This window comes from Pantherophis guttatus, chromosome 2 (assembly GCF_059756535.1).
Source record: "Pantherophis guttatus breed Tessera chromosome 2, ASM5975653v1, whole genome shotgun sequence".
In the NCBI taxonomy this organism is placed as follows: domain Eukaryota; kingdom Metazoa; phylum Chordata; class Lepidosauria; order Squamata; family Colubridae; genus Pantherophis; species Pantherophis guttatus.
Window position 1 is genome coordinate 196760359 of NC_142064.1, and position 15923 is coordinate 196776281.

Below are 15923 nucleotides of genomic sequence, written 5' to 3' on the forward strand. Positions count from 1 at the left end.
TTAAAAGGTAATAAATTATGAAGAATTAGTAAAAGCTAATGTCATTATCTGCTTTCAGATACATGAATATGAAATTTGAGACTTAAATATACAGAATATGCCACAATCAGAATAACACTGGGTATTGCACCTATTGGTGTATTCCATAGATACATATGTTCAAGATTTTTAGACTTTTCTCCTTCTGAACAGCCAATGTGACAACACTAATGGCTGGTTCAGCAATTATCATGCATGGCATTTATACAATTTAAATTTAATTCATGCAACTAGTGTACACAGCATGTATACAAATATAAACAAATAATGCTTCTTGAGAGTGAATGCCTTCCCATAGGGAAGCTATCAATCCAAAATGGAACTCCAATTTTCTTCCAATCCACAAATGATTTTGTAGAGGATGGGTCCTGTATCTGAATATTTATACTACACCATCAGAACACAAGGTGATCTAAACTTCACCTATTAATATACATTACATATACAATTGCAATCTTTCCATTGTACTGCAATTCAAATGATGTACAACATTTGGGTTACCACATAGCAAGTAAGTTATGCATTTACATTTGCATTTCCTATGGAAGTATTTACAAACAAAAAAAATTATTTAGACCTATTTCAGATCACAGACAAAATCATGACTTACACAAGCTTTCTAATTATGCCAGCAATCAAAAGTAACAGACTGTAAGTTATGAGCTCAGGCTATGTACTATCTCAACTTATGAAGAAACAATAAAATGGTCTAAAGTCAAGACAGTTAAGTCTTTTGTATCTTGTGATCCTCAGGACTCCGCTCTATTCTCAATAGCTATTATACTCCTTTCTTTCGGGAAAATTAAAAATGAACATGGCACTGAAGAGTTAAAAAAGGGCTAAAAGATATTAGTAAATATCTGTCTTCAGAATTTTGAAAGTTATATACTGTACTGATTAATATTAATGAATCACTTGGGATAGAAACCAGCTGTCCCAAGACACTGGGGCATTTTGAATTGCAAGATGCCAAGAGTAAGAGAATACAACATATTTACATTTAACAGGTTACTCCACTGCATTTATCAATTTCTAGCAAGATTGATTTAGGCAGGGTGGAAATATCTACAGCATTTTGAATGTCTGTGTTCGGACACAGGGAAGCAGAGAAAAGATAGAAAGCAGGGCTGCACTTCTAAATAATTACCAAGAAACCCAAAGCAAAGGGAGATATAGCAGAGGTGTGCCTGAAATTAAGCTGCATTAAAGAAAGACAGAGGCACACATGCATAATTTACTGTAGTAATTTTAAGCCGAGAGGCTATTCAGTTCTATCCTTTCATGCTTTTAAGAATTTAATGTTACTTCGGCAAGCAAGTTATCCTCCAGGGAAGCTCATATATCAAAGAATCACTATGATAAACTCCTTATTTGGTTTCTTTAATTAATACATAGTTACTGATGTTGATTTAAAAAAAATGGAACCTGTCCATCCATTAGGTTCCTAGACCTCCTGCTTCTTGCCCAACCTTCGTCTTATTCCTCAAGTTCAGCCTGATACTGAGGAGAGTTCATAATCACTGGATGAACTGAATTGTCTTTCAATTTTCCTTTGCTCCTTGATTTTCTGTGTAACATCAGTTTTCTTCTCGAAGAAGTTTACTAAGACTGATTCTGTAAGGATAGAGGCCAAGATCTGTTCAAAGGAGATGGACCAGTCTGTATCAATGGTGCTGCCATTTCGTGCAGCTGAGCTGCCTGCCTCACAACCAACTAGAACTGTATCATCTGCAATATCTTCACACTGTAAGGAGCCTGTGCTAACCATAGAATATGAAGACATGGACATATCATCTTTAGTTTCATCATCTGAAAACAACTGTATGGGTGATCCTGGACCTTCACCTCCTCCATCTACAAAAATCTGATTTTCCTGTTGGTTTTTCTCAATTTGAATGTCCCCAGAAGCCTTGCCTTCTGGAGTAGCCTGAGAATATTGCTCTAGTATTGAACTCTGACTTTGATCAGAAGCTGGAGACTCTTTACTTACAGGGTCCTTTTTAACAGGCTGATTAGAGAACTTTTTGCCAACCTCTCCAATTTGTAGGAGAAGGCTAGCAACAGTGGCAATGGCATGGTATAGTTCTTGCTCCAAAGAATCTTCGCTGAACATGTTATATAGGGTCTTGCACAATTCTATAAACTGTTCCTTAAAAGAAAGAAAGACATGATAGCAGTTAATAAGATGAAAAATCTTCAAAAGGATAATGCAAAGTTAATGTCCACTTCTAATAGATGTTCTCTTAATCCTCCCAAGTTAACCTCCCAGCAATAGCATTGTAAATTCCCATTTGAGATATTCACATTGTAAAAATGTAGACAATTGTTACATAATGATCCAGACCAGAAACACCTAATAGCTGCAATGTATTTATAAGCATTGATACCGTATGACTGGGTCTTTAACTCTAAAATTTGTTGGTCAAATTCATCAACCAATGATAAAATATACAACATTTTCACTTTGTAAGGAAGTCATCTGGTTTAGACAATTAGAATGAAGATAAGTGTACATGTACATCAGAGTATATTATAGTGACTTTTAATTTTAAAATATACTTCCATCTTTAGATTGGGTGAGTTTAAAGCTGTTTTCCATAATCACAAGTTATGTACTTAGCTATCTGATATAATCATGTATAGAGTCTTTGTTTTGAATCTTTTATTTGTAATACTAAAAAACTAAACAAGATGTTAATTCAATTTTCTATTCTCACAGCTCTAGTATCTGGCATCCTTTCAATATATCTCTTCTATCCTTGTTTTGGTGATACTTATGTAAGAGTTAAAATAATCTTTAAATAAAGAAGCTACTTTTTTATTGTTTTGGTCATTTCATAATTTTACAGAATGCAAATGTTGAGTGCAAATCCTTATAAGGGTATGCTTTTTCAGTCCATTTTATAGGGAGGAAAGGAGCACAAGTAAGCAAAAAGAAAAGGAAGAGATTCAAGCTTCAAACTCCCACCACTTCTGTAATAAATTATCCTATAACAAATTATCCTTCAAAGGTAATATTATTCAAATATGGCATAGGTCAAATCACTTCAGTGTCTTCCTTAATCCTGATAACATGACAATTTTCCTTAAAGGGAATAATGACACCTCAAATGCTTACCTACCTACCTACATAACAACTCAATTAAAAAGTAAACTAAAGTAAACTAAACTTTTCAAACTTTCTAACTTAGTCTAACATTCTAAAAATCTCCTTCAAAGACATCATTTTAAATCCATAGATTCTCCAGCAACTTTCTACCTGACTCATTTTAGGGAGATCTTTGATTGTTTCTTTTCTGGCATCTTTCTCCTTGGCCCACATTCGCAAGTGGTATCTGTAATCATGAGGACTTGTGCCCCTCTCTGCAAGGAAGATTAATTCAATATAAATAATGCATATTATGAATTCTGGTAATGTCAGCATTGTCCAGAGATTTCTTTTAGAGCAGGACATCTTTAAGGAAACTACCAACAATAAGAACACTTCATTACCTTGATCTTTGGATTCCCCATCTCTTCCTGATTTATCTTCCTGAATATCTGTTTCTATAAAATCAAGGACATTAAGAATAATCGCTATTTTTATTAGAAGCAGGGCATTACAAACAGTACAAATAAATCTTTATCCTAATACTGCATCTAGACTGAAATAGATGTAATGACGATTCTGGATCAAAGTTAAGGAAAGACTACTATAGTTACTATAGAAAAAAAGTACAATAGGTTAAAAATAGGTGAGGTGTCTAACTCCAGTTCCTTTGCCCTGAATATGGCTTTTCCTTTTAAAAGCTGATTCTGCTTTTTTAAACTACAAAGGGAAAATTAATTTGACTGAATATTTGTCAGCAAAACACTTTCAATTTAGATTTTTTTTTTTAAAAAAAAAGGGGGGGGCAGCATTGCCGAACAAGAGTACTGTATTTTTCAGAGTATAAGACGCACTTACCTTTTTTGGTGAGGAAAAGAAGAAAAAGAAATCTCCCTCTGACTCTGAGCAATTTTGCCAGCTGAGAATCGGGGGGCCGATCCAATCAACTTGTGCTAATTAGCCTATGCTGAAGCTGAAAGGAGCTGTTTTTTCTTGCTGTTTGCTTGCAAAGAGGTAACTGCTGCAAGGCAGAGGCCAAAGGGTGGGGGCCAGTGGGTGGGCGTAGCTACATTCGGTGTATAAGACGTACCTAAATTTTCACCCCCTTTTAGGGGGGAAAAAGATGCCTATGGTAGGTCAAATGGATTACTTAATTTTTTTGTTATTGTTTTTATCATTTCATTTTTCAAATACATTGTGAAAAGAAATCAAACTATAGGAGAAGAAAAGTCAGGGGACTCTCACTTGCAGATACTGTTATTACAAAAACATCAGGTTTCCCCACCCCGAGACCCTTCAGTTCCTTGAATTCCCATACATAAGAATTCTCATACAAAAGAATTCTCTTATAATCCCGATATATCTGAAGCGTATTAAGATGGAGAAGACATCTCTGCATTTAAATACTTTTAATCCTGATATATTGGGGGTATAGGAAGATATGGAGATGAGTAAAAATGTAAGTTAAGTAAAATAAGCAGTAATCAGATATTTTAAAATTCAGATGTACTGGAAGGACAGATTTCAGATAAAATTACTAAAATACAAATAAAGGGTTTATTTAAAAAAAAATCAATGTGGTCACAAACTGATGCCCTATGTTAATGATATGCTTTAAATGGGATCAGGGAAGTCCTTTCTTACAAAGCACCTCTAAATACAATAAAAACAGACTTTAGTGTTATAAGACATTTGATTATCAGACTCAAAGCACAAAGCACAAATCATGATATATGGTATAGTTATCCCAGAAAGCCTGACTCTTTCTTTTTGAAAATGAAAGGTTGTATCAGATGATCCATAAAATATAATCAGTGTTTAATAAAAATATTACCAAGGTCTTCTAGAAGGAGAAACTATATCAGCCACATATTTGACTTGGTAAGGAAAAAAAAAAAAAAGACTGCAACATCACAGTGTGCAATGATCAGCAGGAAAAAAAATGGGAGTAAATCACAAAACCTAGTTTCAAATAAAAGCATCTCCTTCTAGAAAAAAAATCTCAATGCTTTCACTTGGAAGCATATGGAAACACTGCTCCTAATAAAAGGAAATAAAAGGAAGCAGGAGAAGGTCCCCTTCCCTGCGTTGCTCCTGGTCAGCATAAAAGAATCTGAAGTCTCCTCCACAACAGAGTCTTGAGCTTTGTGATGAAAAAAGAGAGTCATGCCCTACAACTCCTTAATTACAACAAATGGAGTCCAAATCTGAGATTAACAAGCAATTGGGGAATTTTCTAAAGTAAATCCGAATGTGTGGAACAAACTACGGAGTGGTTTTCATCGGGGTGTGTATGTGTTTAAAAAGCCTCCAATGGAAAGAAGGTGGGAGTAACAGGATTAGAATCATCATCACTGACATTCCGTGATCAAGCATAATAGAGGGCTCACGTCAGATGATCAGACAGAAATTCCTGTATTTTCAAATGAGATACTTCAACTTTTCTTTCAAGTGATGTTGCAGTTGATTCATGATGTCCCAGCCAAGATTGCAATGACTTGGGCATTAGACATTAAGTGGATTTTCTTTGCAATTTTCATTTATTCCTGCTTCTTTGGGTGTGGGATATTTTTGATTGCTAATGGGAATTTCAATCTCCTTGTAGCTTGCATTTGGTCTTGGAAAAGATCAATATTCCAATCTCTAAACCCAAGAACTCTCTCTGCCAATAACAGGTCCTTCTGACAGCCACAACACAAATGGTCACAGAGGTGCAAAGCCCAGTGGATAGATGGAAGGACACGGTCACATAGTAGATCTACCAGGCCAACTGGAGCTTGGCAGACTGCTGAACTCAAAACACCTCTTTCATGTTCTGTGAATGAATGCCTGGAAGGGAGTCTTCTATCATGATAGCCGGGAAAGGGCACTTTACTGGTCAACTACCTTGGATTCACTTGCCTCAGCAGTGGACTTCAGATGAGATGGAATCTCTGTTGTTGGGACATACATCAAAGAAGAGATGCAGGACCGTCTTTGTGAATAAATACAAGTATATGACATTTTATACTGAAAACATTTTTGTTTGTGCACAGTGGATTAGAAAAGGGAATATGATGACTAAGGAAATGAATGAAACACTATGGCTGATTGTTTAGCTGTAATATCTGTGGCTTGAAGAAATTCTAAAGCAATTTCATTTTATATTGAACAGGTCACTTTAGAACATCAATGGCAGCCCATCTTAGTTGTTCAGACTAACCTTGCAAATCACAACGTAGGAAGAGATCCAGTTCTGAGACAAAAGGAGATACTAGAGAGCAAAGAGAAGAGAGAAATAAAGAAGAAAGGCTTTGAGGACAGGGAGAAATTCAGGAGGAATGAGTGCGAGTCAAAATATAGAATAACAGAGAGAAACCAAGAAAGGAACAGGCTATAAAAGATTTGAGCAAGTACCTTGGGCTGTAAAAGGGGATAATTAGTCTGACCTATGTTTCATCTACAAATAACCACCATCCACCAAAATCCATGACAGAGGTTAAAACAGTTGTGGGATAATATTTTGATGGGAGAGGAAATAAGAAAATTCTGCTTGGCTTCAATATGTTTACATGCCCACTTTCCCTAACAGATAAAATCTCTCATTTTTACCTTCTGTAGCATTATTATCTGTGAAGTAGTTTGTAGCTTCCTGAGCAGACTCTGCTTCCTCTGAACTGAAAGCTATACAAAGAGAAAAAAAGTTAGTGGATGTATACTCTGTTTCCTTAGGAATTACTTAAGATAGCTCTATACACCTATCTCTGATTACAGTACTGGACTTCAGTTGATCACCTATATCCAATGGAATCTTTCCACTCAGAAAAGGCTCTGTGACCCAACAGAAGCTTTCACAAAAAAAAAAAAAAAAAAAAAAAAAAAAAAAAAGGAAGGAGGTGTTCTTAACTGATTCCCCTTTTCTTCTACAACTTTTCTGTCCACCCTTCAAATCTGTTCTGGGGGATTTGGGAGTTCTGAAACAGCACTGGAGAGACAAGTGAGTAGTAGGAAAAAGAGGAAATCTGTAGGAACAAAAGCTGCCTTTTCAGAATGGGAATGCTGTTTTATTTGTTATTTAAGGCAATTTTTTACTACACAAATTAAATAAAAACAAAGCAACCCTAACTAAGATTGACAGTTCTCCAGGGACTGTAATTTTAGGGTAATATAGAGCTGATGTTAGGCTTTACATGTCTTAACTTGGCTACAATGCTCAGACTGGCTGAAATATTTCAGAGACACAACATAGCATAACTCAATTAGAATATTGATTGCAAACTGGAATACAACTACACTGAACAATTGATTGCTTTCTGTACCATGAAGATGCAGCTTCCCTCTTGCATCCATTGTAGCTTCTGGTCTTTCCATATTTCAACTAATTCTTTGCACCTTATTTCCCACAGGGGATGAATTAGCTTTGGGAGTTCCTGTTAGAGTTGTGGAAAGTTTTGCAAGCATAAATGTATTGTTGCATCTGCTGATACTAAATCCCAACACACTGAAGGTGATGCAAAGCCACCAGGAAGTACCCAATATCTTAGAAAAACTGTGTCCTCCATATTCTGGTCAATTGGTATGAGTTGGTGGTGTTACTTCTCCAACAATTTTAATAGTGTGTTTCTCACCTATGTTACAATTGCTATTAGTAGAGCAATTGTAGCTGGAATTGGGGAAATCTAAGTGCCTTATCTCTTCCTCATTACAATAATGAGCTCAAGTGAGTCTTGTATATTCTTCTTTTTAACCCTCAGTTCCAAGTAGAACCCTAGCCACCTTACTTTCAATTAACCAGACTATCTTCAGGAGAAGTCAAGGCTGTAATACCTTAATATACCTACAATGTTTCCCCAAAAATAAGACCCTGACTTATTTTATTTTTTTTTTGAACCCTGAAATAAGCGGTTGGCCTTATTGCCATGCGCTCAAAAGCCTGATTGGGCTTATTATCAGGGGATGTCTTATTTTGGGGAAAACAGGGTAATATAAATGATATATCTATCATCAGTGCACCAATCAGAGAAGCCAGGCTATCCCAAAGAATTATAACTGGAGTAACAGCCTAACAGGGTAAAAGATGATATTACAGAGAATATCTGAGATTTTTAATGACAAAGATGAATCCATTTGCCTGTCAAAGTACACTGCTTCCCTTGAATTTGATGAAGAAAAGAACTCTGATGAATCTCAGTAGCTTTGTATGGGATGTCAGGATTATGTGAAATCATGGCACAAATGCCACCAGGTGAAACATAGATCCACTAATAAGCCCTCTGAAAATAGTCATTCAAGTTTAAGTGAGATCAGTGGGAACCATCCACACCTAATATAGACAAGTCCTTCTTGATGACTATATTGGCCAAAAAACTACTGGAAGGACAAGGAGAATTAACAGGGTCCTTCTTCCAAAAAAAAGAGCCCTGGTTGCACAGCAGACTAAAGCACTGTTATTAACATCAGCTGCCTGCAATTACTGCAAGTTCAAATCTCACCAGGCTCAAGGTTGACTCAGCCTTCCATCCTTTCTAAGGTAGGTAAAATGAGGACCCGGATTGTGGGGGCAATAAGCTGACTTTGTATAAATATACAAAAGTATGAAGGCTATTGCTTAACGCATTGTAAGCCGCCCTGAGTCTCCGGAGAAGGGCAGCATATAAATCAAATTTAAAAAAAAAAACTTTTATAGAAAAAACAAGGCAGTTATTATGTCAAAGCTAAGCATTAATCATGAATTGTACTAGAAAATGGGTTAGTTCAGCTATTACACAGTCAGAACTGAAGAAGCTTCTTGGATGAGAAGCAAAATGTCTTCAAGGAAAAACAAAATCCGGTTGCCTTTTGAAAAAGCACTTTTGAAGCAGTTAGTAAATAAGGATTACTAATACTTCAGCTGAATTTAAAGCAAAATTTCTTCTATTTAAATTTCAATAATCTCAGTCTACTTTTCTTCCCTCAACTCAGATATATACTCAGGAGCTAAATGGAGTCTGTGAAGAGAAGAGCATGTTAGGAAGTGCTCATGTCAACTGCTTGTGTTACCATTGTATTTTACATGGTGATCAGGGCTTCAACACTAGCACTACACTCCAGTCCTCGGAATACTTCCATAATTTTAATAGGTCTACACACCCAAAAGAGAGGCATTGTCTATATTTCAGTAGGAAGTGGTTTGACCCCCATCTTCCTTTCTGTAGAAAAAGATATGACATAAATGGAAACAAACCCAACAGCCAAAGCACTTAATCAAAACGTACAAATTATTCTGCAAAGCTATTAAAATTAGGCAGGGATGAAAAAGCTCACAGAAAATTAAAGCTAGAAAGTCCTATGTCTTATGAATATATTAATGAGCACGTTCACTAATAACCACATCATCAATTAATTCATACAAATTAAGTCAATTAAGATTTACAAGGCAAATATATATAATTAAAAACTGTCTTGGGGCTACATATTCATTAAATTCTGTACATAGAATAATTCTGTCTTCTTCTTTTATGGTAATGGGCCAATCCTAACTAAGATTATTGTGTGAAGAAACAACTCACTTAGGCCCATCTCTTAACAAAGCATATAAAGAAATCATTGCCATTTCTGCCAATGGGCTTTTTCTTCATTAATTTGAGCATGGATAGAGAAATTAAAGCCTCTCTACCTATGTACACCAAATCTCTGCATACGTATACTAAAATTAGTAATATTATTTATACTTGCAAGAAAAAGTATGTGAACCCCTTGGGATTACATGGAGTTTTGCATGAATTGGTCATAAAATGTGCTCTGAACTTCATCTAAGTCACAATAGAAAAACACAGTCTGCTTAAAATAATACTACACAAACATTAGATGTTGCCATGGTTTAATTGAACATAACATGTAAACATTCACAGTGCAGGGAGGAAAAAGTATGTGAACCTTTGGACTTAATAACTGGTTGACCCTCCTTTGGCAGCAATAACCTCAACCAAACGTTTCCTATAGTTGCAGATCAGACCTGCACAACGATCTGGAGTAATTTTGGACCACTCCTCTTCACAAAACTGTTTCAGTGTAGCAATATTCTTGGGATGTCTGGTGTGAATTGCTCTCTTAAGGTCATGCCACAGCATTTCAATCGGGTTGAGGTCAGGACTCTGACTGGGCCACTCCAGAAGGCATATTTTGTGCTGTTGAAGCCATTTTTTTGTTGAATTACTTGTATGCTTTGGGTCATTGTCCTGTTGCATCACCCATCCTCTGCGGAGCTTCAGTTGCCGGACAGATGGTCGTACGTTTTCCTGCAAAATGTCTTGATAAACTCTGGAATTCATTTTCCATCAATGACAACAATCCGTCCAGGCCCTGAGACAGCAAAGCAGCCCCAAACCATGATGCTCCCTCCGCCATGTTTTACAGTGGGGATGAGGTTTTGATGTTGGTGTGCTGTGCCTTTTTTTCTCCACACATAGTGTTGTGTGTTCTTCCCAAACAACTCAATTTTGGTTTTTATCTGTCCACAGTATATTTTGCCAGTAGTGCTGTGGAACATCCAGGTGCTCTTTTGCAAACTTCAAACGTGCTGCAATATTTTTTTTTGGACAGCAATGGCTTCCTCCGTGGTGTCCTCCCATGTACTCCATTCTTGTTTAATGTTTTCCTTATTGTAGATGTGTCAACAAAAATGTTAGCATGTGCCAGAGATTTCTGTCTTTAGCTGACACTCTAGGATTCTTCTTTACCTCATGAAGCATTCTGCGCTGTGCTCTTGCAGTCATTTTACAGGACGACCACGCCTAGGGAGAGTAGCAACAGTGCTAAACTTTCTCCATTTGTAGACAGTCTGTCTTACCATGGACACATTAACATCAAGGCTTTTGGAGATACTTTTGTAACCCTTTCCAGCTTCATGCAAGTCGACAATTCTTGATCGTAGGTCTTCTGAGAGCTCTTTTCTGCGAGGCATGGTTCACATCAGACAGTGCTTCTTGAAACCAGTAAACCCAAAACAGGTGTGTGTTTTTAAAGGGCAGGACAGCTGTCAGCAACACATCCAATATCATCACACTGATTGGAGTCAAGGTTGGCTCACTCCTGGCTCCAATTAGCTCTTGGAGAAGTCATTAGGCTAGAGGCTCACATACTTTTTCCTCCCTGCACTGTGAATGTTTACATGTTATGTTCAATTAAACCATGGCAACATCTAATGCTTGTGTAGTATTATTTTAAGCAGACTGTGTTTTTCTATTGTTGTGACTTAGATGAAGTTCAGAGCACATTTTATGACCAATTCATGCAAAACTCCATGTAATTCCAAGGGATTCACATACTTTTTCTTGCAACTGTATGTTCTTAAGGGTAAATTATTGTAATCACTTATTTGTATTATCAGTCTAGTAAATTTAATAGAACAGCCTTAAGAAATGTGTAATCCTTCCATAATTTTAATAGGTCTACACACCCAAAAGAGAGGCATTGTCTACACTCCCACCAACAAAAGTGTAAAAGAAGTGTATCACCTGGAGGCAAATGTAGTTTGTAAAGGAGTTTCAGCTTCTCAGTCAGATCACCATGATACATTCCACCTGTTGGGATCAGAAAAATACCTAGATTTTAGAAGTATTCATAGATAGCCTTTTTTTCTGATGGACTTTTATGATGTGGAAGTTTAGCTGATAAAGTTTTTCCTATTCCTATGATGAGGTTAAAACTTGTTTTTATTCTTTTTCTCTCAACATGATTGATTTTCATTTATTTATTTACATCGATATATTTATATGCCACCTCTTCTAGCAATTCTAGATGGCTTATAGTCTATGACACAGGTGTCAAACTTGCGGCATCATGTTGCTGTCACATAATGTTTTGTGACGTTTTTCCTTTTGGAGAGCTGGGTGGGCATGGCTTGCACATGATGCATCCTGCCCGTGGGCCACCAGTTTGACACCCCTGGTCTATGAAATTAAAACATCCATAAAATAACCATTAAAAAACCTCACAGTAAATAACATTGCGAGTAGTATTAATAAAAACCATTTGGATACCCAAGAACTGTCTTCGCCATGTTTCCTAGAGAACAAAAGAGCAGAGACCCATCTGATCTCAGGGGGACACACTGCTCTAGAGAGCAATAGTAGGAATGGCATCCTATGGATTCCAACCTGGGTTCTTTTAGATTGATACCCAGACCATTCTCTCTCTGGTAGACCATTTAGAGCAAGCAAATTCTACTTGGAGAAGATGCTTCCATAATATGGACCCAAGCTATATATGGTTTTACAGGTAGTCCTCAACTTTCAGCCACTTGTTTAACAACTGTTTGACGTTACCATGGCTCAGAAGAGATGCTTTATGGTCTGTAAAGCACTTCCAGCCATTATAAAACATTGCCCCCCTTCCCCCCACGGTCATATGTTTGTGACCTGGGTGCTTAGAAATCTGTTCACACTTACAACCTGTTGCCAAGCACCCTGTGAACATGTGATTGCCATTTGCAATCTTCTTTGCTAGTTCCGCAGAAAGTCAGTGGGGAAGTTGACAGGAAAGGTTGCAAGCTGCTGCCACTTGCTAAATGATTTCCTTTCCGTTCCCCACATACATATAAGATTTTAGAACTAACTGTAAAAAAATAAATAGTTCCTCATGGGAAATACTTATTTTGCCCATCTTGGCTGTTGTAAGCCATTAAAAAGATAAGTTACTTCATGACTTTAGAAAGTAGACTACGGGGGACTAAAAATTCTAAGCAGAAGAGGAAAAAATATAACCATATTCTTGATTTCAGTTAACACTGGGAGTCACAAAATGACACAAAACATTATAATATTGGAAACATTAAAGAAGATAGTTGAAGAATGGAGCCAGAAATTAATAAGTACAGTATCAACACTGTTAGTTAATGATGTCTGCTTCTATGGATAAACTATGTCCAAAAGATGTTAATGAAGGAATGACACATCTGACAAGACAGAAAAACTATGCAAAGTGGAACTGCAAATCACTGGCCAATAAAATGATTTTGAAAATGACTCTTTACTGGATGTACAATTGAAACTGGGCAAAACTTTAAAAATTTAAAGGGAAATACAAATGATAAACCAAGAGAATGGTCTAAAAAATGTTTTCTTATTGGAATTACAAAAGAGGCTTGTTAAAGCCTTGAAGAAATCTGTGTGATGGGATCAAGAAGAATTAAAAAGAAATCAAATTCTACAACAATATTGATTGATTAAATATTATGGCTGCTAGAAGCAAAAGAAAAGAATATGAAGTTATTTTATTTGATCAATGGTAAAATAAAACATTTTTTGCTAAGTTCTGACAACTCATTATGGAGTTTTTGCTGATATCAGGATTGAAAAAATAATGTTTAATAGATTTGCTTATAAGTAGTAATCATATTCAATCAATAAGTATTCTAACTATAAACATAAAGGAAATTTGGTTGTGGGATACCAGTTTGTCCAAAGACATTGAGCTTATATTGAATAATGGAATAATTTGAGTTTCGAATCAGACCCTAACCCTCATCCTACTCCTGAGCTACAGATATTTGCCACTATTCCATGCTTCTGTCAATCAAATACAAATATTTTACAAACAACTTAAAGCTGTAAATAGCTTTGGTTGGATTTCTGAGTAGAAGACGAAATGGTCAGGAAGACTATTATTTTTATCCACCCTGTGGGGAAGATGAATCACTCTAATAATAATAATAATATGTTTTGATTCAACTTTCTTCAGAAATTGTCACAGAATTTTGCAGTTTTGTTTGGGGTTGTTTGGGGCTACTGTATTTGAACTAGGTGACCACTGGGTGGCAATAAAGAATAACAGTTGTCTGTATCTCCCTGTATTTTATAAAGGACTACAGCCACTGATAAAGACAGCCTTAGCCTCAGTCCCAGCTCAAAGACCTTTTTCACTTGAAATCCAAATAGCTGCACCACTCTATTGTTGTGTTACTTTTCACCAATGATTTAACATATAAGACTAGATACTTACTCATGCCTGTTGCAAACTCTTTAAAATTAATAAGGGAATCTTTGTTTTCATCCAGAAGTCGAAACATTCTTTCTGCAAGCACCGGTGTGTGCAGTCCACAAGACCAAGGCGTAAGGGAAGCAAACAAATCTTTGAACTGCTCAAGGTTGATGCGGTACTGCTCTAAGTAGGGTAGGCTCTGGTCTCGTTGAGCAGCTGAAGTACGATTTCCCCAGTAACAGCTCATTAAGTGCTTTGCCTATAAACAAAATGAATGATTTATCAGATCTGCAAACTGCCTTTATTTTGTACAGAGTAACATACAGACGCTCCCTCTTCCTATTTGCCTAAAACAAAGCTGTGAGAGAGGCTGGGCTGAGAGAGAGTGAGTGATGCTTTTTTTTTTTTTTAATCTATCAGCCTTGAAGACATAATTTAAAGGATTAGATATGGCTTTTAATCAGTTCTGAAACATGCAAGAAAATGAAAAGGATAATTATAAAGAATCCAATCAATTTGCAAACAGAACAAAGCAAGAAATGTTCAATAATGCAGGACAGTTTGGGAATAAACAGGATTTTCTGGAAGTTCTAAAGCCTTTGAAACAGCACAGTTACCTGAAAAGTTGGTTCTAACACTGTAATGAACACTCTACTATTTTTCTTTGTTTAACTGTGATCATTTTAAAGGCCTTGGTTGAAAGCACAATAGTATTCAACCTCTGTGTTTGGAAAATTAGGAATTCATGTTTGCTAGGTAAGAAAGACTATTAAGGGACATTGCTACTGGTAATTCTAAACAAAACCCAGATAGAATCCAAGGCAAAATATTTTGTTCCCAGCTACTCAGAACTTGCATCTTTGATTGGAGATTGGTTGAAATACTGCTCTTTTTCCCAAAGAAAAACTAAATAAATCTTTTAAGGGATCTTATTTTGTTAGGGTGATTTAGCTTTTTGTTTTGTTTTTGTTTTATTACATTCATTACATTACATCTTGTAATGCTAAACAAATACATAACAAAAAGCTGAATCAGCCTAACAAAATAAGATCCCTTTTAATTTTGTTGGATTTCCCTCTGTTTTCTCAACCAAAAAAATAAAGTCAAAGTGTCTGAACATAAAAGTCTTTTTAATACACCACCAGCTTGGATCTTGGCATCTCTGTAGTTTAAAGGAGTTTTCATAAGCATGCTTTATCTCTACTTGCAGCAATAATAAAAAGGCTAATGTTTTGTCAAGGTCTCCCACCTTAAATACTACATAAAGATCTTCTAATTCTTGCATAGAAAAGCCAATGTCTCCAGATACAGCTCGGACCTGCAAAATCACAGAAGCAAATACATCTTAGTTCTGTCAGCTGGGAATCTGGAAAGGATAGATTTAGTAAAAGGAGGAATTCATATTTTTAAAAGCATGGCAAAGTAACTTTTGAAAAGGAAGTAGCATCTAATGATTTTGAACAGAATGTTGTCGTCTGTATTCGTGAGGGACCGATCTGTAAGATCAGAAGATTCTAAAAACTGAATAACAAATAAAAAGAACAATTCTATTCTCTTGAACTGAGTCAATAAGCACAAAAAGATAGTCAAAAGTATTATATGTACTGAATTTCCTGCACTCAGTGCATTATCATTGGGAGCAGGAACAGGAAATGGGTCGATTTTTTCTTCCACTCAGCTTTTTTCTCAATGTGCTCACTATCAAACTTCTACAAGGGCATTAGAGACAACTGCTTGACATCTGATGCTATCTGGAGGGAAGGAATATCACAAACAACAGACAAAAACAGTAGCAAGAAAATGTGAAAGCCACTCTTCCCTTGAGATTCCCAGATAGAGCAATTTCAGAGAATTGAAA

At 36.2% G+C, this 15923-nt stretch overlaps 1 protein-coding gene across 2 annotated transcripts in view; it reads right to left on the bottom strand.

Annotated features, from left to right (window-relative positions):
- Positions 1–1403: 1403 nt before the first annotated feature.
- The window catches only part of TBC1D9B (TBC1 domain family member 9B), a 38769-nt gene continuing 24249 nt past the window's right edge, over positions 1404–15923 (bottom strand). Inside the window, exons 15-22 of one of the 2 annotated variants that reach the window (XM_034402703.2) lie at positions 15315–15383; positions 14087–14324; positions 11602–11667; positions 6719–6790; positions 6330–6380; positions 3532–3585; positions 3299–3402; positions 1404–2188 (exon numbers count right to left, since the gene is read on the bottom strand). In XM_034402703.2, the coding sequence (XP_034258594.2) occupies positions 1529–2188; positions 3299–3402; positions 3532–3585; positions 6330–6380; positions 6719–6790; positions 11602–11667; positions 14087–14324; positions 15315–15383 (1314 nt within the window). In that variant the 3' untranslated portion in view covers positions 1404–1528. The remainder of the gene's footprint in view (positions 2189–3298; positions 3403–3531; positions 3586–6329; positions 6381–6718; positions 6791–11601; positions 11668–14086; positions 14325–15314; positions 15384–15923) is intronic. The other variant, XM_034402710.2, reaches the window with a different exon arrangement.